Source organism: Dendropsophus ebraccatus, chromosome 1 (genome assembly GCF_027789765.1).
Source record: "Dendropsophus ebraccatus isolate aDenEbr1 chromosome 1, aDenEbr1.pat, whole genome shotgun sequence".
Taxonomy (NCBI): domain Eukaryota; kingdom Metazoa; phylum Chordata; class Amphibia; order Anura; family Hylidae; genus Dendropsophus; species Dendropsophus ebraccatus.
In genome coordinates, this window is record NC_091454.1 from 16,199,162 (window position 1) to 16,224,785 (window position 25,624).

A 25,624-nucleotide genomic window follows, 5' to 3' on the forward strand; every position below is an offset into this window, starting at 1 on the left:
AGAACCCTCCTTTATTGTGTCTTGCTAATTGCAGGTGAAATTGATTGTCAATCAGTGGTTCTCCCAAAGTGGACAGTTTGAATTCACAGAAATTTGATTTACTTGGAGTTATATTGTGTTGTTGTTTAAGTGTTCCCTTTGTTTTTTGAGATATACACACACACACACGACAATCATCCTCCACCAGAGTCATTTAGAAGTATTCACAGTAAACAGGATATACTGAATTTGCAAAAAAGGAGGAAAAGGGAACTTTGCAGATAAAAACCAAAAATACAGTCTGAAACTCGTTTTGCAAAGTAAGCCAACAATTTAAAAACTATGTAAACAACCAAGAATCAGTAATCAGAGCCCCCTATCTGGATACTGGACTGGATAGAAGAAGCTCTCATTTTAACCTATTGCTACCTGATCAACTCTGCCAGTGATTGGACACCATGCGGCTCTCCTGCGATGTCTGTCCCAGTCAGGCACTCTGTAGAACTGCGGAGATCCTCCTGTGGAAGCGAGCAGCTCGGCCTTACCACCTTTCCCTGCTACTGGAGGACTGAGTATAAGTGAGGTTGTGGTGCCCTCCTACTTCGGTGTTCAGGCTACCTACATCTTGTGTGTAGACCTAACCCAGGTGTGATTGCTTCAACTCCCCAGAGGCTCAGTGAGACAGCTGCTGTGCATGAGTTGCTGCCATCTTACCTGCATGTGGTGCTGGATGGTGTATGACCGCTGCTTCCCTCTGACCCCTGAATAAACCCCTTCACCAATAGCTGCTCCAGGCAGCCTGCACTGGTACCAGTAAGTACCAGCACCAGCAGGTCTGCAGGCACCTGGGAGTTGTGGGTTGCGGGAGAGAACTGATTAACCCCTTCTTTACTGATCCCGAAACGAATGATGTTCGTAATCCAAGGTTTCAGTTTTTTTATTCCATATGTGCCAAACTTTTTCCTCTGTTACACAAAATGCACATTTGGCCAAGCAATAGTATACCCTATTTTCCGGCGTATAAGAACTTTTTTACCCCCAAAAAATCTTTTTTGAAGTCGGGGGTCGTCCTATACACCGGGTATGGAACCCTTATATGGTGGGGGAGGCTCAAAAATGGCCGCATACCCACTATAAATAAATAATAAAAAAAAATAAAATAAATAAAACAAACAAACAATCTACTCACCTGTAACCCATTCCCGGAAGCTGCTCATCTCCGGTCCCAGCACAGGCAGTGTGACGTACGAGTGTCTCTTCGGAGAAGCTCGGCTTGCTGGCAGAGTTTTGGGGACCTCCGGCGCAGGCAGTGTACGTCACACAGCATGCGCCGGAAACGGATCAGGTGAGTTTGTTGTTTTTTTCTTTAGCTGCAGTTAACCCCTGCCTGACCGCAGCAGGGCTCCAGCTAGTAAAACCTGCTGCGGTTAGGTAGGGGTTAACATTTTCCGGCGTATAAGGCGAAACTCTGACAATCTTCTTCAAAGTCATGGGTCGTCTTATAGGCCCAGTCGCCTTATATGACAGAAAATACGGTACAAGTATTCAGCAAAAGGACATTATATAAAGTACAGCAACACATATATAAACAGATAAAAAAAACAACTCAGAGGTAAAATACAAGGTTTTCTTTATTTAGAATGATTTCCAAATAAATCCATAAAGATTCATCTGTTTCCAAGCATGACTGGAATGCTATAGGCATGGCCACTTTATTTCTACACCTCCACACGAGGGCAACACTGTTTACAGACATCTGAACGTTTGGCAAAGGGTCGTAACAAAAGGAAAGAAAAAATTGAAAAAGAAAAAAAAAGTCTCACAAAACTTTGCTTTAGACGAGAACTTTTTAGACTCCGGGTAACCTTAACCCTAATCATATAACTGCTCACTACTTTAACAGGAAAACTTAATTCAGTGCCATGTGAATACTGATCATTGCTCAAAAGGGTTGGGTTACTGCCATCCCGCTAGGTAAGGGTTAAATATCTAGTCCCTTATTGGAATATAGTCACACCCTGCAGATAGGGGGGGGGGGGGTTAGGCAAAAAAAAAAACAGGCTGAGGAGCTATAGGTCATTAGTCAGTTATTGACAGGGGCCCCCCAGCACTGAACAGTGAACAGGGCCAGTAATTGTTGGCTGTTTAATGTGTAGTGGTCGGACCTGGTTACTACTACTACTCAGCTGTCATTAGCTATTGTCATCTCTACACAGTGAGTGGAGCCGACAGCTTCCAGCCCTGTTCACCGTCAAGTGTTGGAGCTGAACAGATGATCGGCAAGGGTCCAAATAATAATAATGACCCTTTCAGGTGGGGTTTGAATTGGACAAACACTATTTAATGTAGGTTCAAGTTCTCAGAGGATGAAGTTACAAGCCTCCTGATGACTGTCTATAGCCCCATGATAACACTTAAAGGGGTACTCTGGGGTGGGGTTATTGGGCCGGGGAAGGGGTGGATCTAGAGGCTGCCGGTCACTTACCTCCCTGGTTCCAGCGCCGCCCCTTCCTGGTCTGAGCTCCGGCTTGAGATGTGACGTCTCAAGGCAGCTCAGCCATTCAGCGGCCGAGGCGGGACTCCACTACGACCACTGAATAGCTGAGCTGCCTTGAGACGTCACTTCTTAAGCCGCAGCTCAGACCAGGAAGCAGGACGGGAGAATGAGGCGCACCCGGCGCTGGAACCAAGGAGGTAAGTGACCGGCGGCCTCTATATCCACCCCCTCCCCGGCTATACAATAAAAATAACCCCAGCCCGGAGTAGCTTTTTTTAATTCTTTGCCTGATATCAACCAATCAGAATACAGCCTTTACTATCTAGCACAAGTGTACGAAAAAGAAATCCGATTGGCTGCTATGAACTGAAACATTGAAGTGCCAGGGTACAGGAATTGGGAAATGTCATGGGGTGGACAAGCCAAAAAAAGTTCTTGCAGGAGGCTTAGGTAGTTATTTACGATATATGGATGTTTTCAAAGACACTAAAAAAGGGGACTGAACAGGGAATTGTGCTTAAAAACAAAAAGAGTGAACATTGAACATCACTGTTGAAGCTGACGATTCTTATAATGGTAACATGCCGTTTTGTACACTTAGAGGGTGGCTGACATTGGAGAGACCCCCTTTGTTTTCTTGTAACAGAAAGACATTACGGCTGTGTTCAATCAAAAACTGATCTATTGATTTCTAAAACAAATAATTTTGAAAAAAAAAAATAAAAAATACAAAAACACAACATGCTGAGTGCAATCAAATGGTATTAAAAACATAGAAACATTTAACTAGGGCTGCATGCCAAATAAGCCAAGGCTTCACAACATGCTGGGCAACAGCGTCAGGATCCTGCCAAGCCTCGACTAGTTGGTTGTGGATATAGTGGTCAGATGGGAAGTATAGGAAGACGTCATCCCCCATCAGAGAGCAGAGGTCTAGGACATGTAAACCTACTACAGGTCAAAGACCAAAGGACACTGCTGCCCAAATACTATGTACCTGGCAGACTGCCATAAAGCCTCAGCTTTTTCATGTTGCAAAATAAACAGAACAAATTAAACAAGTTGGGTTTTTTTCCCTCAGGCTTTTAGTTTTTCTTCCCTGGATTTGTTGCCATCTTGTTGAGAAGTTTCTAGACGTGAGAAAAAAAAAAAAAATACATATATAAAATTTAAGTGTGAATATTTCTCATAGTAGGGAGTTTACATACATTTATAATAGTGTATGTAATATTATATATATACACACACACACATACACACACACACACACACACATTCTAGCTATCTTTAACCCCAAAATTAATGCAATTTTTCTCCCCCCCTTCTAAGAGCCATAGAGCTTTTTCCACCTACAGGGCTGGTTGGAGTGTCATTTTTAGCACCATGATCACTAGTTTTTATTAATATCATATTGGTGTAAAATAAAAAAAAGTTTTGATCGCTTTTTAGTCATTTTTTTTCTAATATCCAATTTTAAAACATTAGCAATCCTGGTGTTTTTGTTTTCTTTTTTTTCTGGCTGTGGGGGTCCCAGTCAGTCAGTGACTGGAGCTTGTCCTGTCACTGACTACCTTATACCGTCTACCCTATACAGGGTATGTGCAGAAGGAACGTATATATACCGATTGCTGACGTGAAGGGGTTAAACATCTACCTTCCTACATATCTATACTTGCTATCCTGTTCTTCAAAGATACTGAAAACACTTAAAAATGGTCTTAGAAAATTCACATCCATTGACCCGTTAAAGAGTTAAAGTCAGCAAAGGTTTGGTAGCAATACCTGACTACGAGAATTTTTCTCACAGCGTTTCACAATAGGCTGTGGTCAAAGTTTTGCTCAGGTCAATCCCACACAAATCCCCTGGCTGCCAAAACAGGGGGCGGCCAGCTACAAACTACTGACGCAGAGTCATAAAGTAAGCCAAAATGTAACACCCACCTTCAGTTTCTGGTAGTGAGGTAAGGTACTGCAATGGGTAACCTTGGCCACGTCTTCGTTGGTATAGAACAATGAGCACAGTTTGCAGTAGAAGCCAGTCTTCGGTACCACAAAGTCCACTCCTTGAAAGGATAAACATGAAGTTTATACATAAGAAAACTATATCTGATTTTCCACAACTCCCTCATCTATACACCAGACGGAAACATGGACTCCACTAAACTCAATGGGTCACTCAGGATCCATCGATGTCTATCTTGCAGTACACAGTCTGGTTCCATTTAATCCTCCAGAACGGAACCTGCAATAAAGGCCCCCCAAGAGTGTAGAGAACAGCCCTGGTCTTCAAAAATTATTCCCATGTACTCACCAACAGGATTGTTGGGCTGAAAAGCAGGAAGAACATAATCCTTAGATAGTTCTGGGATAGTGTTTGCTTGACCATTGCCTTCTTTGGCCTGAGCACTCTCAGATTTTACAGCTGGTTTGAAGTCTTGTTTATCTTCCGCCTCTTCTGCCTCGGCTTCATTTTCTTGCTCTTTTTCTTCCATGGTTGAGCTAGCCATGAGTGAGCCTTCTGCCTTCCCCTCGACGGCTTTCACCTTGTCAGAATCTTCGTCATCGCCAACCTCATCCAGAGTGACAAAGTCATCTATGTTTCCGGAATACTTGGATTCTCCCTGAAAACAAACAGGTAACAATATTAATTCAGTCAAGTATTTTATCCAATATCTACGCAAAGCGCGTCGCGGACATGCCGCCATCTACGCAAAGCGCGTCGCGGACATGCCGCCATCTACGCAGAACGCGTCGCGGACATGCCGCCATCTACGCAGAACGCGTCGCGGACATGCCGCCATCTACGCAGAACGCGTCGCGGACATGCCGCCATCTACGCAGAACGCGTCGCGGACATGCCGCCATCTACGCAGAACGCGTCGCGGACATGCCGCCATCTACGCAGAACGCGTCGCGGACATGCCGCTATCTACGCAGAACGCGTCGCGGACATGCCGCTATCTACGCAGAACGCGTCGCGGACATGCCGCTATCTACGCAGAACGCGTCGCGGACATGCCGCTATCTACGCAGAACGCGTCGCGGACATGCCGCTATCTACGCAGAACGCGTCGCGGACATGCCGCTATCTACGCAGAACGCGTCGCGGACATGCCGCTATCTACGCAGAACGCGTCGCGGACATGCCGCTATCTACGCAGAACGCGTCGCGGACATGCCGCTATCTACGCAGAACGCGTCGCGGACATGCCGCTATCTACGCAGAACGCGTCGCGGACATGCCGCTATCTACGCAGAACGCGTCGCGGACATGCCGCTATCTACGCAGAACGCGTCGCGGACATGCCGCTATCTACGCAGAACGCGTCGCGGACATGCCGCTATCTACGCAGAACGCGTCGCGGACATGCCGCTATCTACGCAGAACGCGTCGCGGACATGCCGCTATCTACGCAGAACGCGTCGCGGACATGCCGCTATCTACGCAGAACGCGTCGCGGACATGCCGCTATCTACGCAGAACGCGTCGCGGACATGCCGCTATCTACGCAGAACGCGTCGCGGACATGCCGCTATCTACGCAGAACGCGTCGCGGACATGCCGCTATCTACGCAGAACGCGTCGCGGACATGCCGCTATCTACGCAGAACGCGTCGCGGACATGCCGCTATCTACGCAGAACGCGTCGCGGACATGCTGATATCTACGCATAACGGGTCACGGACATGCAGCTATCCACACATAACGTGTCACGGACATGCCGGTATTCACTGTAATCTGAGTGCCAACCTTCTAATACACGGGCACGGTAGTCTGCTAAATTAAAAGACGCCCTCTTTAGCAGCTCTCTGCTTTTGCAAAAAACAAGGTTCCTAAGCCTTACAATAGGCCCTTTTAGGATTTCTAAATTAAAAGGGGTTATCCAAGCCTAGAAAAACATGGCCACTTTCTTTCAGAAACAGCACCTTAACTATCCTGTATGGGTGTAGTTTTGCAGCTCCGTTCCATTAAAGTGAAGGGAGCTGAATTGTAATACCGCACACACAACCAGAGGACAGGGATGGCGCTGTTTTTGCAAGAAAGTAGCTGTGCATTTTCTACTTCTGGATAACCCCTTTAAGTTGTACAGTTTCTAAAAAGAACATAAGCTGCAATGTATTTGTAAGGCTGATACATCTGACATGGACTGCAGCACTACTTTCCTTCTCCGCAGCTCCAGCTGCAGACTGCGGCGGGCAAATGTTGGCGGAGTGATGTAACCAACTGTGCCCACCTGCTACAATCATCTATCACATATCAGCATGTCCCTTGGACACTGAGTCACAATGACAAGGAATTATGGAAAAATGATATTCAGTCTCTTTGTACCTTTAATTTCTCCTCAGAGAAAGCTGAAGAATCTGGTTCCGTTTGGTCGTCTCCCCCATCTTTCTCCTCAATCTCAGATGGGTCTAAGACTTCATCATCAGCCATAGAGCTGTTAGTTTCTAGGAGAGCTGCAGCTTCCTCCTCATCAACCTCCTCTGCGTCCTCCTCTTCTTCCTCGAGAAGCTCAGGTTCACAGGAATCACTCACTATATCTTTCTGATCTGTTTCCTCTGAAGTGTGAACGGTGTCATCGGCGACGGATTCCTCAGCCTGACCCTCTCCATCACCAGCTCCCTCCTCCGTAGCCTCAGTCTTTTTCTGCTTCTCCATGACACCTTCTTTGCGATCTGGAGAATGAACTCTCTTACTGTATAAAACATTTAAAAAAAAAAATTAGGAGACAAAGTCACTCAATACAGTAACAAACCACCTCTATCTATGATGTTACAAAGGACGTGAACTTACTAAGGGACGTTAGCTGCATAGGGATTTATTATGGTCTCTGTAAACGCTATAAGTCTCATACGTGTGGCTCCCTCTGCAGGCAGTCAGGAGGTATAACTTAGCACATTCCTCCAATCTCAGTAAACTTTTGATGTTAGAGACCAACAGAAGAATAGATCAGTGGGATTCATGGCTCTGAGACCCCCACCAATGGATGGCAATAAGTAGTTAATTAAAGAGGATGTACCACCAGGTACATCCTCTTTAATCTGACCCACGGATCGAACGTCGCAATCAAAGGGAAGCCGGTGCCGCGGTCCGTTTTTCGAACTGCAGCCCGGTTCCCGTGTACAGCGCTGTTCTATGCACAGATACCGGGCCGGGGTGAAGCACAGGAGGTCGGCCGGCCCGCCCCCAGTGTGAGGGAATTCCCTCCCCTGTATGACACAGCTCCATTGATTCTAAGGGAGCCGCGTCATACAGGGGAGGAAATTTCCTCCCACTGGGGGCGGGCCGGCCTACCTCCTGTGCTTCACCCCGGACCGGTACACATGCACAGAACGGCGCCATACACGGGAAACAGGCCGCGGCACCGGCTTCCCTGTGACGGCGCCATTCGATCCGTGGGTCAGATTAAAGAGGATGTACCTGATGGTACATCCTCTTTAAGATGTCTGGGATCTGATAGTGTCTTTCCCAGTTTAGAAATAGAAGGAAACCATCAGCTAAACTACACTGTTTTTGGCTAAGGGTCCTATTCCATGGGCCGAGGAGGGCCCGATCAACTATGTTAACGAGCACCAATCTGCTAGATCGGCGCTCGTTTACTGGGCCTATTCCACGGCCGATGATCGTTAAGCGAGGGCTGCAGGTACATCGATACCGATGTCCTTGCAGCCCTTGTTTCATACATTACCTGTCCGGGCTGCAGGTCGTCTTCTCCCGGTCCCGTGCGGCAGCATCAGCGCAGGGCTGTCTGAACTGACAGACCGCTCAGCTAGTCACTGGCCGCGGAGTTTCCGGCCAGTGATTGGCTTAGCGGTCTGTCAGTTCAGACAGCCCCACTCCGAAGCCGATGCTGCCGCGCGGGACCGGGAGAAGACGACCTGCAGCCCGGACAGGTAATGTACGGTGCTGCTGAAATCGCCGGTCGCCGCCGCGCACCGCTATTCAACCGTAGTGATGCGCTGGTGGCGAACGACGATTTTAGGTCTGAACCTAAATGAACGATCAGCCAATGACACGATCATCGGCTGATCGTTCTCTATATTCTATTCCATTATCGCTCCGTGGAATAGGCACCTAACTTATATGTCCTCTAAGAACAACTTGACGGAAGCCTATATGGCCATTACAAAAAGAAAAAAAACAATACAAAGAGGAACAAATAGTTACCGGTTCTTTTCCTTTTCCTTTTGTTCAAGAAATTTATTTGGGAACTACAAAGAAAAAAGAAAAGGAATAGGTGACAAATGCTAAGAAAGCCGCATAACAAAACACATGAATATTTAAGCGTGGGGTGCAAAATAAAAATAGTAGGACCCCCTACTCACAGGATGCCCAGAAACTGGCTTATCAGACCCTATCTGCTATGACATGAAGGTGACATCAGGTGTTTATTTTATTTTGGAGAACGTAGACTGGCGTTTCCTTTGGGTTGCAGGCCAATCCAGCTACTGCTAACCTCATGGCTGCTTCCCAAAGCCTCTGGGCGTCTGGCTATGGTGCATTCCTGCACAGCCAGTGATTGGAAGCGCTGCTGTACAGAGGGGAAAAAAAAGTGGCGGGTTTGCAGCGTCATTACGGCTACATCCCCTTCCCTCTTATGATCACAAAGTTTAGATCCTCACTGATCAAAAAGCAATGACATATTCCTGGGACATGTTTTGGCTTTATAAATATGGGTATAACTTTTAACTGTTATATGTGGACTATGGAGTAAATTACTGGCAGCTCTACACTCACTCAGACAAACTTTATTTAAAGGTGTTATCCGGGTAACAAAAACAATATTCTAAACAATTCCCCTTCCCAATACCACCCTATGTCTAATATACATGTATAACCCATCTTGCACCCTTTCCCTGTTTTTTTCCTCATACTTATCCACTGTGGATGTCTAAATTCATGTACTGTGTCCTCTCTGACAACACGCTGCTCCTTCTTCCCTCCCTATGTAGAAACATGACATGTGATCTCCCCTCTGGGGGCGGCTAACCTGTCTATCAACTCACACCTATTCACTGCTAGTAAAAGTGCTGCTTCCATAGACCTACATGTGTACCTGAGCCTAGGTTTTCTGTATTATGAAAAGTTATTGTTATCAGCAGCTAGTATGGAATACATATTATGGTAATGTGATACAAAATCTGTGAAAAACTATCCTGTGGTTACTGTTCAATAGTAAAGACTGCAGTGGGCAGGAACGAAAGCTAAGGTGGAGATTTGCCTGTCTGGCGCTATCTTGGATATAGATCGGCTTTTAGAAAAACCTGTAACTCAGGAATGGCAGCAGCTAGAAAGGCAGGAAAGGTCTCAAAATACTCAGGGGGACTTGCTCTTAGGGGCTTATTTCACGGAGCGATGATTGGCCGAATTGGCTGATTATCGCTCCGTGTAATAAATACGGTATAGTATACGGTATCAATAAATTGATATAGATTTGAACCTATAATTGTCGGGTGCAGACAGCGCACTGCTAGGTCTAATAGCAGTGCGCGTCAGTGGCTGGCGATATACATTACCTATGCAGGCTGCAGGGCTCCTCTTGCGGTCTTCTTCTCCCCGGGTCCCATGCGTTCCAGCTTCAGAGCGGCTTGTCTGAGCTGACAGGCTGGGACTGCCGCGGCCAGTGATTGGCTACCCAGCTCAGACAGGCCACCCTGAAGCTGAAGCACGGGACCCAGTGAGAAGAAGACCGCAAGAGGAGCCCTGCAGCCTGGATAGGTAATGTATAAAGTTTAAGAAGGGCTGCAAGGACATTGGTAACGATGTCCCTGCAGCCGTTGTTATAATCGGGCTGCGGAATAGGCCCAGTAAACGAACAGATCGGCGTTCGTTTACAGTTATTATCGGGCCCCCATTGGCCCATGTAATAACACCCTTCGGTGGATAACCCCTTTAAGACAGACAAGAACGACGGGGTAATAATGGGACTAAGTTACATCTCCAACACATTCCCAAGGACCACGCTCAGAGTCAGTGACAGCAACTTGAATCACACCTCAGTAAACTACAGCATGAATTGTCACTTAAAACAACGTGTATGCATGCACGAGTCGTACCTCACATATTTCGGCATGTAATGGTTGCTGGAATGATGTGTGAACACAGACAGGTGAATCTTTCTGTATTGCTGCAATGCTTACCTTTAGAACAAGCGTCTTGTATCTCCCCGACAAGTCGACTTTCAAAGCCTTTCCATGGAACAGTAGAGGGACTATCTCACACTGCTTTACCATGTCCTCAGCATCTTCCACCCTCTCCATTTCAACAAAAGCCTGAAAAAAAAAAAAAAAAAAAAAAAAAAAATCACAACAACTTAATAGCTTAGCTGCAAAAGCTAAAAAACCACAACTATATAAGAACCAGCCAGCGTAAACTCACCTGATTCCTTACTCTCATCAGAATGTAGTTCTTCACTCTTCCAAAGGTCGCCACCAGCTTAAGCAGCGCGGCATCTGTGTATCCCACACTGGGTAGTTTACTGAGGTGAATGACGCGGCAGCCTTCTGCCTTTTTTTGTTCAGTTTTTATTTCAGGCTTCTGTTCTGTTTTCTGTACAAAATAAGGTAGATTTGAAGACAACGGATCACATTTTAACTTTAGATCGTGGAACTGCTCTAGTAAAGTGACAAATGGGAATTAAAGTGTTTTTTTTTCTTTTCTTTTAAATCAACTGGTTTTAGAAAGTTATACAGATTTGTAATTTACTACTATTTTAAAATCTCCAGTCTTCCAGTACTTATCAGCTGCTGTACGTCCTGCAGGAAGTGGCATATTCTTTTTAGTCTGATACAGTGCTCTGCTACCACCTCTATCCATGTCAGGAGAGGTTTTCTATGGGGATTTGCTACTGCTCTGGACAGTTCCTGACATTGACAGAGGTGGCAGCAGAGAGCACTGTGTCTGAAAAGAATACACCCTTTCCTGCAGAACATACAGCAGCTAATAAGTACTGGAAGACTGGAAATTATTAAATAGAAGTAAATTACAAATGTATATAACTTTCTGACACTGGTTGATTTGAAAGAGCAACATTCTCGGTGGAGTTTTCCTTTAAAATCCCTTTGTCTATATAGCAGGCTTTGACCACGTGCACTGGGTACAATCTTTATACTTGTTTTAAGAGGTTGTTATCCAGTGCTACAAAAACATGGCCACTTTCTTTCAGAGACAACACGACTCTTGTCTCCAGTTCAGGTGCGGTTTGCAATTAGGCTCCATTCACTTCAATGGAACTGAGCAGCAAAACCCGCCCAAGCTAGAGACAAGAGTGGGGCTGTCTCTGGAAGAAAGTGGACATGTTTTTGTAGCGCTGGATAACCCTTTAAAAAGGTTGAGCAATTTTACAGATAAGAGCTTACCTTAATACGTTTATACTTCTGAGACAAGTGAACGTGGACCGGCTTCCCCATGACCATAGCTTGGTTTGTACTGTAATAATCCACGACAGCCATAGCATCATCTGCATTGGCCATTTCAATAAAGGCCTTTAAATTGAAGATAAATAAATGTATGTTAAAATCTAGTAGCAAGTGTTCACTTAGGTATCAAGCCTATTATACAGTCATGAGCAAAAGTTCTGAGAATGACCAAATCTTCTAATTTTCCACAATCTGCTGCCCTCTGGTTTTTATGTGTGTTTGTCAGATGTTTTTATCACATACAGAAATATAATTGCAATCATATTATGAGTAACAAAAGCTTATATTGACAGAATGAGTTAATGCAGCAAGTCAATATTTGCGGTGTTGACCCTTCTTCAGGACCTCTGCAATTCTCCCTGGCTGCTGTCAATCAACTTCGGGACCAAATCCTGACTGATAGCCGTCCATTCTTGCACAATCAATGCTTGCATTTTGTCAGAATTTGTTGGTTTTTGTTTGTCCACCCGTCTCTTGATGATTGACCACAAGTTCTCAATGGGATTAAGATCTGGGGAGTTTCCAGGCCATGGACCCAAAATCTCTATGTTTTGTTCCCTGAGCCATTTAGTTATCACCTTTGCTTTATGGCAAGGTGCTCCATCATGTTGGAAAAGGCATTGTTGATGGCCAAACTGCTCTTGGACGGTTGGGAGAAGTTGCTATTGGAGGACATTCTGGTACCATTCTTTATTCATGGCTATGTTTTTAGGCAAGACTGTGACACATGAATGGTTTCAGGATGCTTTACAGTTGGCATGAGACAAGACTGGTGGTAGCGCTCACCTCGTCTTCTCCGAATAAGCTGTTTTCCAGATTTTCCAAACAATCGGAAAGGGGATTCATCAGAGAAAATGTCTTTGCTGCCCTCCTTGAGACCAGGCCTTGCTCCAAGAGTCTCCGCCTCACAGTGGGTGCAGATGCACTCACACCTGCCTTCTGCCATTCCTGAGCAAGCACTGCACTGCTGGTAGCCCCATCCCGCAGCTGAAACACTTTTAAGAGATGGTCCTGGTGCTTGCTGGTCTTTCTTGGGCGCCCTGGAGCCTTTTTGGCAACAATGGAACCTTCTTTCCTTGAAGTTCTTGATGATGCGATAGACTGTTGACTGAGGTGCAATCTTTCTAGCTGCGATACTCTTCCCTGTTAGGCCATTTTTGTGCCGTGCAATGATGACTGCACGTGTTTCTTTAGAGATAACCATGGTTAACAGTAGAGAAACAATGATGCCAAGCACCAGCCTCCTTTTAAAGTGTCCAGTGGTGTCATTCTTACTTAATCATGACAGATTGATCTCCAGCCCTGTCCTCATCAACACCCACACCTGTGTTAATGGAGCAATCACTGAAACGAAGTTAGCTGGTCCTTTAAAGGCAGGGCTGCAATGATGTTGAAATGTGTTTTGGAGGATAAAGTTCATTTTCTAGGCAAATATTGACTTTGCAAGTAATTGCTGTTAAGCTGATCACTCCTTATAACATTCTGGAGAATATGCAAATTGCCATTTAAAAAACTGAAGCAGTAGACTTTGTAAAAACTAATATTTGTATCTTTCTCAAAACTTTTGGCCATGACTGTACATATGCAAGATGTGTAAGGGGCTGTTCCCTATTTAGGTTGGGTAAAGGCAGACACTGGAAACCTCTGCTATATTATAATATATGAATATTCTTCACTTCAAACCATATATACCTCATTCATTTTGTTTAGGATTAGATGGCCGGTAATCTCTCCAAAAGGTTGTGCGAGCCTGAGAAGCTGGTTCTTAAGATTCCTTCCTCGCTCAAAGTTGATGATATGAACGACTCTCCCGAGTGCCTGCTGGAAGAGGAGGGAATACAATACTATTGTGTTGCAGGGTGCCCAGTATAGACATTATGAGGAGCTGTAACATGGCAGGAGATTTGCAGAAGGTCCCTGGCTACTACAATAACCAGTTGGCGACCCACCCAGTTGTGTCACTGGGGATAACTCCCTAGATTCTGCTGTCATTATTTACCAAAATTATTTATTAATAAATAAGGAGTAGTTCAGCAAAAAAAAAAAAAAAAAAATTATCTTTCACCTTGTGTCAAATATTTGCAATTTACCTCTATTAAAAAAAAAAAAATCTCCAGCCTTCCAGTACTTATCAGCTGCTGTATGCCCTGCAGGAAGTTGTGTATACTTTCCAGTCTGACACAGTGCTCTATGCTGACACCTCTGTCCATGTCATGAACTGTGCAGAGCAGGAGAGTTTTCTTTATGGGGATTTGATACTTCTCTGGACAGTTCCTGACATGGACAGAGGTGGCAGCAGAGAGCACTGTGTGAGACTGGAAAGAATACACCACTTCCTGCAGGACATGCAGCAGCTGAATACTTTTTTTTATTACAAATCTCTAGCACTTGATTTGAAAGATTTTTTTTTAATGAAATACCCCTTTAAATATTCTGCATCAGTTTGCTCTCCAATGCCGAGCCTTAGGAAGGGGTTAGAAAATCCTAAGGTGTCATTTACTATTAAAACAGGACATATGCCTGATGTAGGTTGGACTGCTGCCTTGGCATATGGGGGCATCTCCCAACCCCGTTGTTTGAGTGCAAGAGAATTGGTCTGGACATTCCAAAAAAGTTGCACTTACTGGTCTATTCGGCATACGTCTTGGTCCATGGTCTTCCATTTCTAAGATAAAAGAATGCACAATAATTTCAAAAATTTGACAACTACTTTAAAGCAGTACAGATAGATTTTAATGTGTGTGTTATGGTCCTAAAATCTGAACTAGAGGTTCGACAGAAGTCGTAGCAATATTAAGCAGTGGTGTCTACAGTAAGCCTTAAAGGGATGACAGAGAATACAAAGAAACAAAGGGGAGGAAGTTTAAGGAAGGACTTATAAGGGTACTTGTCTATGGAGAGTTAAAGGACTCCCTGATTCCGGACCCTTTCAAAGGACAGGTATTGTATCAGTCAAGGCTTACACACCTAGGTGAGGCCTAAGTTGGCGTCCACGTCTTCCATCAGGTCCACCAGGTCCGCCTGGACCACCATGTCCTCCAGGTCTGCCTGGTCCACCAGGTCCGCCGGGTCTGCCTGGTCCACCAGGTCCGCCTGGTCCGCCTGGTCCGCCTCCCATAGAGAACAATGATTTTGGCGCTGGAGGTGGAGGTCCCAGTATTCCTGGAGCATGATTTGTAGACTGCCGCAGCACAAGTGTATCCCCCCTGTAAAAACAAACCAAAAAAAAATATATATTTTTTACTCTGGCTAGTTCAAAGAAAAAAAAAAAACATGAGAACTAGGAGGAATCACTTGAAAAAAAAGAACCCATTAGAGATAGATCAATCCCAACAAAGCTCTTTACAAGAAAACTTCAACACAATTCCGAGGATGACATGAATAGCATGTTGGGAGTTGTAGTTTTAAAACAGATGGAGACACCCCTCAAAGTTAGGGATGACTGGCCTACAATGGCTCATGTTACAGTAGTTGACACTTACATTCCATGTCCATTCCACTCCGGATATCTAGGTTGTAGATAGAAAACAAGAGAAAAAAGTCAAAAACAAAGCATATATTCCATATTGCTATCTTCATGCTCGTATTAGGTGCTATAGTTTTTGCAAATTATTTTAATATTTTGTGTGGTGACAGCCCCATTGACATTAAAGGCACCTGTTTGTCTTTCCTTAACCGTTTAACCCTTAGGCGACCCTGGACGTACCCGTACGTCCAGGGCCGCTTCCCCACGTGGAGCGATTTTAAGTGACATATTTGTTAATGGTTTGAATTTTTTACAGGCCATCAGATACAATATAAGTTATACATGTTATATATCGTTGTAATCGTAACGACTTGAGGAACATGCATAACAAGTCAGTTTTACCCCAGGGCGAATGGCGTAAAAACACATTCCCCCCCCAAATAAACAAAATGCGTTTTTTTTTTTTTTTTTTTATTTCACCACACTTTGAATTTATTTCTGGTTTCGCAGTGTACTCTATGCAAAAATTCAGCCGGTCATTGCAAAGTAAAATTAGTGGCGCAAAAAATAAGGGCTCATGTGGGTTTCTAGGTGGAAAAATGCAAGTGCTATGGCCTTTTAATCACAAGGAGGAAAAAAACGAAAATGCAAACATTGAAATTGGCCGGGTCCTCTAAGGGTTAAGGACAGAGCCAATTTTTGCTTTTGAACTTTCGTTCTTTCCTTCTCCTCCTGTTAAAAGGCCATAGCAATTGAGTTTTTTCACCTACAGACCCACATGAGCCCTTATTTTTTGTGCCACTAATTGTACTTTGCAAATACAGACTTAATTTTTCCATAAAACCTACTGTGAAAACAGGATAAAATGATTTGGTCAGAGAAATTGAAAATACAACGCATTTTTTTTTTTATTTGGGTGTGGGGGTTGTGTTAAGCAGTTTGCCCTATGGTAAAACTGACATGTTACCCATGTTCCTCAAGTCGGTTCAGTTACAACGATATTTAACTTGTATAACTTTTATTTGACATCTTTTAAAACCTTTAAAAAAAAAAAAAAAAAAACTTCCTTAAAATTCCTCTATTGCCTTACTTATAACGCTTTTATCCTTTGGTCTATGAGGCGGTTTGAGGTGTCATTTTTGCGCCATGATCTGTTCCTTCTGTTGGTACCTTGCTTGCGTATATGTGACTTTTTGATCACTTTTTATTACAATGTTTCTGGATTTAACGCGACCAAAAATGCGCAATTTTGTACTTTGGCGGGTTTGTTAATTTTTTTTTTTTGTTGTATACACATATACATTAAATAAAATTTAACCCGGGGTACTTTTAATACAACTATACTGATGTCTCAGTGATTAGTGTAGTATACATTATACAGCACTGATCGATTAGATTAGTGCTGTATTACTTTGGGCTGCTACAGCCCAGATCTATGAATTGCCGAGCCGGGATCAGCATCCGTGCGACGCTGAGGCCCAACTCGGTAAGAAGAAGGGATCTCCCCTCTGCAATCGGTGTCACCTGGTGTCTAGTGAGGGTTGATCCCCTCACTAGACACCAGGGATGGGCTATAGGGGGCAATTAAATGCAGCTGTCAGTTATGTGCCTTAATTAGCGGGCGCAGCAATCAGTTCGCAACCCCAAATTGCAGTCGGGAGTGGCAGGATTCAGAGCAGGATTGCGACGGATAGGTACATCATGTTTCCTTAAGGGGGTTAAAGGGATTGTCCAGAAATAATTTACTCTATAAGCATTTAAATGAAGCCGTCAGTTTTGACAGCTGCATTTAAAGGAGAAGTCTGGGCGATCGGCCTGGTCTCGGTGTGATCCCTCTATAAACCCCCCTAAAGGCGCGATGATGTACGTTATTTGTCCTTAATGGGTTAGGGACCCTACTGTATTAGTCCCAGAGTAGCTGCAAATTATTTCCTACAGATGAAAACGTAGTAGTATCTTTTTAGGAGGTGACTTAGCAATAGAACTTTTATAATGAAACAGAAACACAACCACAATACTTGACGTACACGTCGAGCAGCAGCAGACGATGTCTTCTATGAGTCGGCCCATTAACATGCTCACTCCAGCCCTAATAAAGAGAAACTGTTAGTATTACAGAACAAATTTCCTAAAAACTAAGGGTATGGTCACACTGAGTAAAACAGGCGGAATTCCGCGGCAGAGCTTTCCTGCCTGTTTTAGTGTCCTATAGCCTGTCTATGGGAGTGTGTGCGCTCCTCCGCTGCCACGGCTCTCCGCTCTAAGTAGTAACATGTCACTTCTTCCAGCGGAGAGTGGCGGCAGCGAAGGAGTGCGCACTCTCCCATAGAGAAGCCGCGGAATTCCGTCTGTTTTACTCAGTATGAACATACCCTAAGAAACTAATACATCTCAATAAGAGATATGGGAGCTACAGAAAGGCATACACGCGTGACCACCTAAAACCAATTTGTAGCTTCCACTTCGGCATGGGTGATCTAGAGACTGCCAATAAGACAACCTGTGGACACGCTATAACCACCTGAGAAGAATACTGTTCTGTAATGGGCAGTGATCAGTGACACTTCAACAATTCGCTTTAATCTACTCTTAAAACAATCCACAGAAAATAGGTGAAGCCAATTCTATATACGAGTCAATGGATGCTCCACGATGTTAGAAGTTTTGGTGGCCCATCAAGGGGAGAAAAAATAAAAAGTAGTTTGTACAAAAAGGGGAATCTCTGTAAAAAGTGTCCATGTGTACAACGAGAAGCGTGAAGAGTTGGATTCTATTTTCCTGGAACAGCTTAGATTTTTTTAAGTGAAAATATAAAGGTAATTCTCAGGGAAGGGGTGTGTGTGTGTGTCAAGCATCAGATATCGAGAGGCGCCAAAAGAAGAACCAAAAATAAGATTAAATAACAGGAGATACATTGAGCAGAAGGCATGGCCAAGTGCAAGAGCTCAGAATGGATCTTCACACAATGCCCCAAGTATCGGCACCCACACGAATTTACTTGGCCTATAAATAAAGAGGGAAGGCGTGACATCTAAAACTGGGCAAATATCTCATTGCCGTAAATTATTATTTTGGGAACTGAGGGAATTGCATAGGAATCATCCTGGCTTTTGAACGTGTTCTATAGCTCACTCCACCTAACTTAGAACAGTGTGAGAGAGACTGGGGTCAAGAGAAAAGACACTCATAGATCAATGCGGCACGGACTTTGCCAATACAGATAAGATTCAAGAGGGAATGCCATTCGAAAGGAAAATAGGGAGAAAGAGGGAGACATATGGATTTTGGCAGATGAACATACGCAGTTCTGAGTGAACCCAAAGCATAAGATCTATCATGACTTGGCCCAAAAAACCTACCAACGTAGAAACTCACCTTCTTCGTGTGTACGGGGATGTCACAGAGGGAACAGAGATGGGGAAAGTCTTTTGGCAATAGTCCGTGGAAATCGTCGACATTTCTAATGGATGGCATTCCTCTTGTCTTTTCAAAGACAGATCGTTCTTGTGGTTGGCTGTAGCCCATGGGCTCATAGTCCTGGCCATGCTTACGGAAAGAATTATCTGACATGTAATCGTCGTCTCTAAACCTTTCCCGATCCCTCATGTGGTCGTCTAAATCCAGCCTTTCGCGATAAGGGGGCTCTCGTGAGCGGCTCCCATGGTCGTAATCGACAACATGGTCGAGACCAGATGGGCGATCGACAAAAGTCTCTCTTCTGTAGGGTCTTACATCATCATCCCAGTCATTGCTAGGCGGTCTCAAGGGCTCGCGAGGAAGTCTCTCTCGGTAACTCAACATACCCATGTCTTCTGACCTCCTCCTCTTAATCTGCTGAATAAGTTGTGGTAAACTTTCAGGAGTAATCTTCTCCTCAGGATAGCGACTTAATTCATCCAAGTCCCTAGAAGACAGACCAAAGCTGGCCAAGATCTTGGCCTGATTGGGTTCATCCCTATGCGGAGGAGGAGGTGGTAAGGGAGGAGGAGCTCTGCTGCCGAGACTAAATATAGATGGTAAGTGTTTGGGAGGACCGGACAACAAGTTACGAGAGCCTTGCGGACCTAACTTAGGGCCGGGACCAAGGTTCATCATGTCTCTGCCCATGGAATGAGAATAGGACTTAGCCATGGTTGTATGTACTAGTGTTCTGGTTCACGGCAAGAAGGAAAACAAGAACGAGAGTCTCCCGAGAACGAGTATAGTTAACCTTGAGAATGTGTTTATGAGGAAGACTGAAGTATCTTCATTAAGTAGAAAGACGGCACACAAGTCTGTAGAAAAACAAGTGGTTAAAGTCAACATAACAGCGATCTGGACACAATATGAACAAAAATTAAGACCAGAATAACATTGTTCTAATTTACAATCCCATGAATGACAAAGTGTAAGGATCTGGTAACGGCGGAACAGAAGGAAAGATAGGAGGCAGAGACAGAGCTTTCTTGGCTTGGACTGGAAGAACTTATAGATCTGAGTCATTACTTAAAGGAGATAGTACTCAAAATGTCTGCACCAATACTATTCTCAGGTAGTACCGGGGGGTAAAGGGCAACAACCAGAAAAAAAGAAAATTAAGGAGGCAAGATTAATGGGGGGTGAGTGAAATAGGAAAACGTGTTTGGACCAATGCAATTCATAAAGTGAACAAGTTTTTAATGGACTATGAGGCTAAAAATACTGTAGCCTGCGCCCCTGAACATTTTTACCAGTTTTTATAAGATATAAGAAAATCAAACCATGAAAGTGTAAAGACATGACACCGAGTGCTCTTTCGAGATACGAAGGGAAGTCAAAAAAAGTAAGATTCTCTGCTCTTTTATACTAAAGAGATGCTCTGATGCCAGAGATGTTCTGAACTGCTTACCAGACTGAAGTAAGTGTACATACTCAACTACTACTTCAACGTCACATCTAAATGGTACAGACCGATGTGCAGTAAAACAACCAGCTAGATGAGTGGGAAGAAAACTTTACTACATGGTTGGATGAGAAGTTTTTAACACATTTCTAGTCAGGACTGTACTGAGCTACATGTATTTTAACTGCATAATTTAATAAATGCTAAACTGGGTGTATCAACATGTAAACTAAGCAATATAAAGTTTCTGCCAACTATTACCATGTGACAATGGTTAGATCCTACTGAAGCAAACCAGAGAAGTTTTATTTTTCTGACTTCCCCTCAAACTAAGCAGTGAAAAATCAAGCAAGGCCTCCGATCATCTATAGGAGGCAATGATGATTACAGAGTATACATACTGAGAACATTCTTTACCGCACAGATAGAACTAACACATGCCAACAGGCAGTGGATTTCTCACTGGTGATACTGGTGTAGAATGAAGAGGACCACCTTTTCGACCTAAAATGTACTAAGGGCATATCATATATGGTATATATATATATATATAGACTATATAGTATAGTCTATATTGTACAAAGTGTCTTGCCCAATAGTTAGTTGGCATAACTAGAAGACACCTGAACAGGAGGCCCATATCTGGTTGATGTCAGCCACTAGCAGTCAGAAGTCCCTCTTACAGGAAACCGGATTAAGGTAAAGCTTAAAAGGACAGATTTAAATGGGGGTAAGGAGGACACCATCACCATAAAATGGGGGTGAAGAGGACAGAACTGCAGACTTCTGGCCAGTTGGATCACTTCAGATGCCAGTCTGCAGAGATGGATCTAAAAACAAAAGTTAATATTCAGTATGATGGGATAAATTAATTTCAGCCAAACTAATAGAAAGGTTATAGGATTATGATAAAAATGAAGTAAATTCTAAAGTAGAAGTTCCCAATTTTATTATACGACAAAAATCTTTTAAGGTAGGGGAAAACAAATTCTATTTTTAGAGGAAACTCGTCATCATGAAAATGCTACCTAAGCTATGGGCATAATATTATAGAGCAGAAGAAGCTGAGCGGATTGATGTATATCTTTATGGGAAAAGATTCAGTATAACTTGTAATTTGATAGAAATCTCTGATGTTTCCATGCTTAACCCCTTAAGGACTGCGCCAATTGTCACTTTTGCGTTTTCGTTTTTCCTCCTCGCCTTCTAAGACCCATAACACTCATTTTTCCACCTCCATGGCCATGTGTGGTCTTGTTATTTTCAGGAACAGGTGTACTTTGTAATGGCGTCTTTCAATCTGCCACAAAATGAATGACGGAACCCCCAAAATATCATTTATGGGGTGAATTTGAGTAAAAAAATACGATTCTGTTAATTTTGGGGCGTTCTACGTTTATGTAATGCACTTTACAGTAAAACTGACATTTTTCCTTTATTCTATAGGTCGGTCAGAACACGGTAATACGCAGGTTTACTAGGTTTTCTTACGTTTTACTATTTTTATTAGCAGTAAAACTTTTTTTTTGCAAATAGGTATATTTAAAATGGCGCTATTGTGACTCCTATAGCTTTTATTTTTTTCACCTACGGGGTCATATGGGGGGGGGGGGGGGGGTCATTTTTTGCGCCATGTTCTCGTTTTTATTAGTAACATTTTTTTCTAGACCAGACGTATTAATCGCTTTTTATTATTTTTTTTTAATACATAAAATGTAATTTAAAAAAAAGCAATCTGCGTTTTTTTACCGCTTTTTGTTCACGCCGTTCACTGTTTGGGAACAATATTGTTTTATTTTAATAGATGCGGGGGTTCCATCTGTAAGTGACCGGAGATGCTCCAGTCACTCACACTTAAACGCAGCGGTCGCGTCGTTTAAAGGTGAAGTCCAGCAAAATTTTTTATTAAAGTATTGTGTTGCCCCCGAAGAGTTATACAAATCCCCAATATACACTTATTATGGGAAATGCTTATAAAGTGCTTTTTTTCCCTGCACTTACTACTGCATCAAGGCTTCACTTTCTGGATAAAATGGTGATGTCACTTCCTGCATAACATAGTGATGTCACTTCCTGGATAACATGGTGATGTCACAACCCGACTCCCAGAGCTGTGTGGGCTGTGGCTGCTGAAGGGGATGATGGCAGGGGGATGCTCAGTGTCCCTCCAGTGCCCTGTGTCCCTCAGTGTCCCCCTGCCATCATCCTTTCCAGCAGCCACAGCCCGCGCAGCTCTGGGAGTCGGGTCATGACATCACCATGTTAGCCAGGAAGTGACATCACCATGTTAGCCAGGAAGTGACATCACCATGTTAGCCAGGAAGTGACATCACCATGTTAGCCAGGAAGTGACATCACCATGTTAGCCAGGAAGTGAAGCCTGGATGCAGTATTAAGAGCAGGGAAAAAAGCACTTTATAAACATTTCCCATAATAAGTGTATATAGATGATTTGTATAACTTTTGGAGGGCAATACAATACTTCAATAGAAATTTTCACAGGATATCTCCTTTAAGGGGTTAATGGCGCAATCGCGGCAGCCCGCCATTGAGGGTGAGCTCAGCTACTTAGCCCAGTACTCCGGCGGGGCGTACTTTTATGCCAAGGCCCAGGTCCAGTCTATTGAGTGACACCGCCCACTGGACTCCTTAGCACAGAATGAGCAGGGATTTCAATCAACAAATTACAAGTTATACTGAATCTTTTCCCACAGTTATACATCAATCTGCTCCGTTATTTCTGATAGATTAGACAGCACTGTCTTGGTGACAGGTCTTAATCTCTTAAGAAGAGCGGTGTGGTTTACTCTTAGGGCTTCTTCCCACGCTCTCTAATCCAGGGAGGTTGTGGAGCAGGAAGCTGCGACGAGGATGGCAACTACAGTCAACAAGGGTTAGAGATATCAATAAATCAAAGTTCTTCCCCTTTTGTCTTCAAGTCAAATGTTCAGTTGTTTAAGGAGACTGATCCAATCACAACTCTTGAGATAAAACAATAGAGCTGTAAACTGTGCTGAAAAAGCTGGAACCAGACCAGGACCTGAACTAGATTGGAGCGTATGCTAGAAACACATTCATCCTAATGTCAGGTAACAAGTTCCATTATGCCCCAGAGAAGCATTTACAAGTCTATTTCTCTGGAAACTGAGGATAGGCCCCACGCTCAGAAAAGTTCCTATGAATTCAATTGGACAGTTGGGGTCCTTCTTCAATCCGTCAACAACAGAGAACGGCCAGCGATTAGCCGTGGAACAAGCAATCTTATTTATCAGCTGATCGCATATTTGGCATGGGCATTCATATGATGGGTAGTCACTCACTCAATGTGCAGAAAACTATCATGACGCTGGTAGGCTGCACGAATGATGCAGCCATCTTGGCCTGGCCTCACGATTGACCAAGTCGTGGAAAGGCTCTGCGGACGAGTGACGATCTCATTGATTGCACCACCACAAGATCAGCACAGAGTTGTGAGTGCTGCTCTGGGGCATAATACAGGATATAACTCAGTATCAGTACAGGATAAGTAATGTATGTACACAGTGACCCCACCAGCAGAATAGTGAGTGCAGCTCTGGAGTATAATACAGGATGTAACTCAGTATCAGTACAGGATAAGTAATGTATGTACACAGTGACCCCACCAGCAGAATAGTGAGTGCAGCTCTGGGGTATGATACAGGATGTAGCTAGGGATCAGTAATATAATTTATGTACACAGTGACCCCACCAGCAGAATAGTGAGTGCAGCTCTGGAGTATAATACACGATATAACTCAGGATCAGTAATGTAATGTATGTACACAGTGACCCCACCAGCAGAATAGCGAGTGCAGCTCTGGAGTATAATACACGATATAACTCAGGATCAGTAATGTAATGTATGTACACAGTGACCCCACCAGCAGAATAGTGAGTGCAGCTCTGGGGTATGATACAGGATGTAACTCAGGATCAGTACAGGATATGTTATGTATGTACACAGTGACCCCACCATCAGAATAGTGAGTGCAGCTCTGGAGAATAATACAGGATGTAGCTAGGGATCAGTAATATAATTTATGTACACAGTGACCCCACCAGCAGAATAGTGAGTGCAGCTCTGGAGAATAATACAGGATCAGTAACGTATGTACACAGTAATCCCCCCAAGCAGACTAGTGAATGCAGCTCTGGAGTATAATACAGGATGTAACTCAGGATCAGTAATGTAATGTATGTACACAGTGACCCCACCAGCAGAATAGTGAGTGCAGCTCTGAAGTATAATACAGGATGTAACTCAGGATCAGTAATGTAATGTATGTACACAGTGACCCCACCAGCAAAATAGTGAGTGCAGCTCTGAAGTATAATACAGGATGTAACTCAGGATCAGTAATGTAATGTATGTACACAGTGACCCCACCAGCAGAATAGTGAGTGCAGCTCTGGGGTATAATACAGGATGTAACTCAGGATCAGTAATGTAATGTATGTACACAGTGACCCCACCAGCAGAATAGTGAGTGCAGCTCTGGGGTATAATACAGGACGTAACTCAGGATCAGTAATGTAATGTATGTACACAGTGACCCCACCTGCAGAATAGTGAGTGCAGCTCTGGGGTATAATACAGGACGTAACTCAGGCCTTCGAACAACGCCCCCCATATATATATATAGGTAAAGTTGAGGGTTGGGTATACGCTACTCTACTCTGCCCATTGTCAGCACATGTATGTTTGGCCACAGTGAATGTTCACATATTGGGGTTGGCGGGGAGGAAGGGGGACAGTCACTTAGGCACCAATACAGCAATGCCACCATACAGGACTGATCATGTGACATCACCAACACTAATCCCTACATTTATAGAAGTGACATCAGCACCGAACCCTCAGTATATGTGGTAACCGCCTTATATGCAGGAACATTCCTATAAAATTAATCAAAACTGAGAACTCCCTCTAAATAACATTAGATCCTATAGAATCCTAGGCTACAATGCATAACGAGCGTCCACTATAATAACAGGAGAATACATAGCACCTATACGTGAGGGGAACAATGAAGAAACAATGTACACCCCGGCCTGGCTCCATTATAGAGGCCGAGCAGAGCTGTGACGGCAAAATGGCGAGAAAAACCTCCCCCGTCCCCTCTAGGCCTCATATACAGGGTAACCATAGCAACCTCCTCACCCGTGTCCCCGCTCCGCCGCCCGTACACAACGGTCACCGCTTCTCTTCCACCACCACACGCCGCGGACGCGCAGATCCAAATACGTGACTAGACTACAACGTCTGCGTCCTCTACTTCCGCTTCCGGGTATTGGGTCACGGCGTGGAGAAGTGGGAGGGGCTACGTAAACCATAGAGTTCACGGCCGGCGGGCTAGAGAGGAAGTAGAGAGAGGCTGAT

The 25,624-nt window shown here is 44.0% G+C and overlaps 1 protein-coding gene across 4 annotated transcripts; it reads right to left on the bottom strand.

Moving 5' to 3' along the window:
* Positions 1 to 2,588: 2,588 nt before the first annotated feature.
* Positions 2,589 to 25,624, bottom strand: MATR3 (matrin 3). Of its 4 annotated transcripts, none has more exons than XM_069968203.1 (15): positions 25,406 to 25,624; positions 18,738 to 19,636; positions 17,390 to 17,451; positions 15,379 to 15,405; positions 14,864 to 15,102; positions 14,521 to 14,561; positions 13,589 to 13,714; positions 11,837 to 11,962; positions 10,857 to 11,027; positions 10,619 to 10,750; positions 8,646 to 8,689; positions 6,807 to 7,173; positions 4,788 to 5,097; positions 4,418 to 4,539; positions 2,589 to 3,606 (listed from the first exon to the last, which is right to left on the bottom strand). In XM_069968203.1, the coding sequence occupies exons 2-15, from the start codon at positions 19,491 to 19,493 to the stop codon at positions 3,562 to 3,564; spliced, it is 2,568 nt and encodes an 855-aa protein (XP_069824304.1). In that variant the 5' UTR covers positions 19,494 to 19,636; positions 25,406 to 25,624; the 3' UTR covers positions 2,589 to 3,561. The 4 variants fall into 4 exon arrangements, with proteins under 4 accessions (XP_069824304.1, XP_069824289.1, XP_069824296.1 ...); XM_069968188.1 differs by having other exon boundaries at positions 13,589 to 13,717; positions 25,406 to 25,623; XM_069968195.1 differs by lacking the exon at positions 25,406 to 25,624 and adding an exon at positions 25,254 to 25,388 and having other exon boundaries at positions 13,589 to 13,717.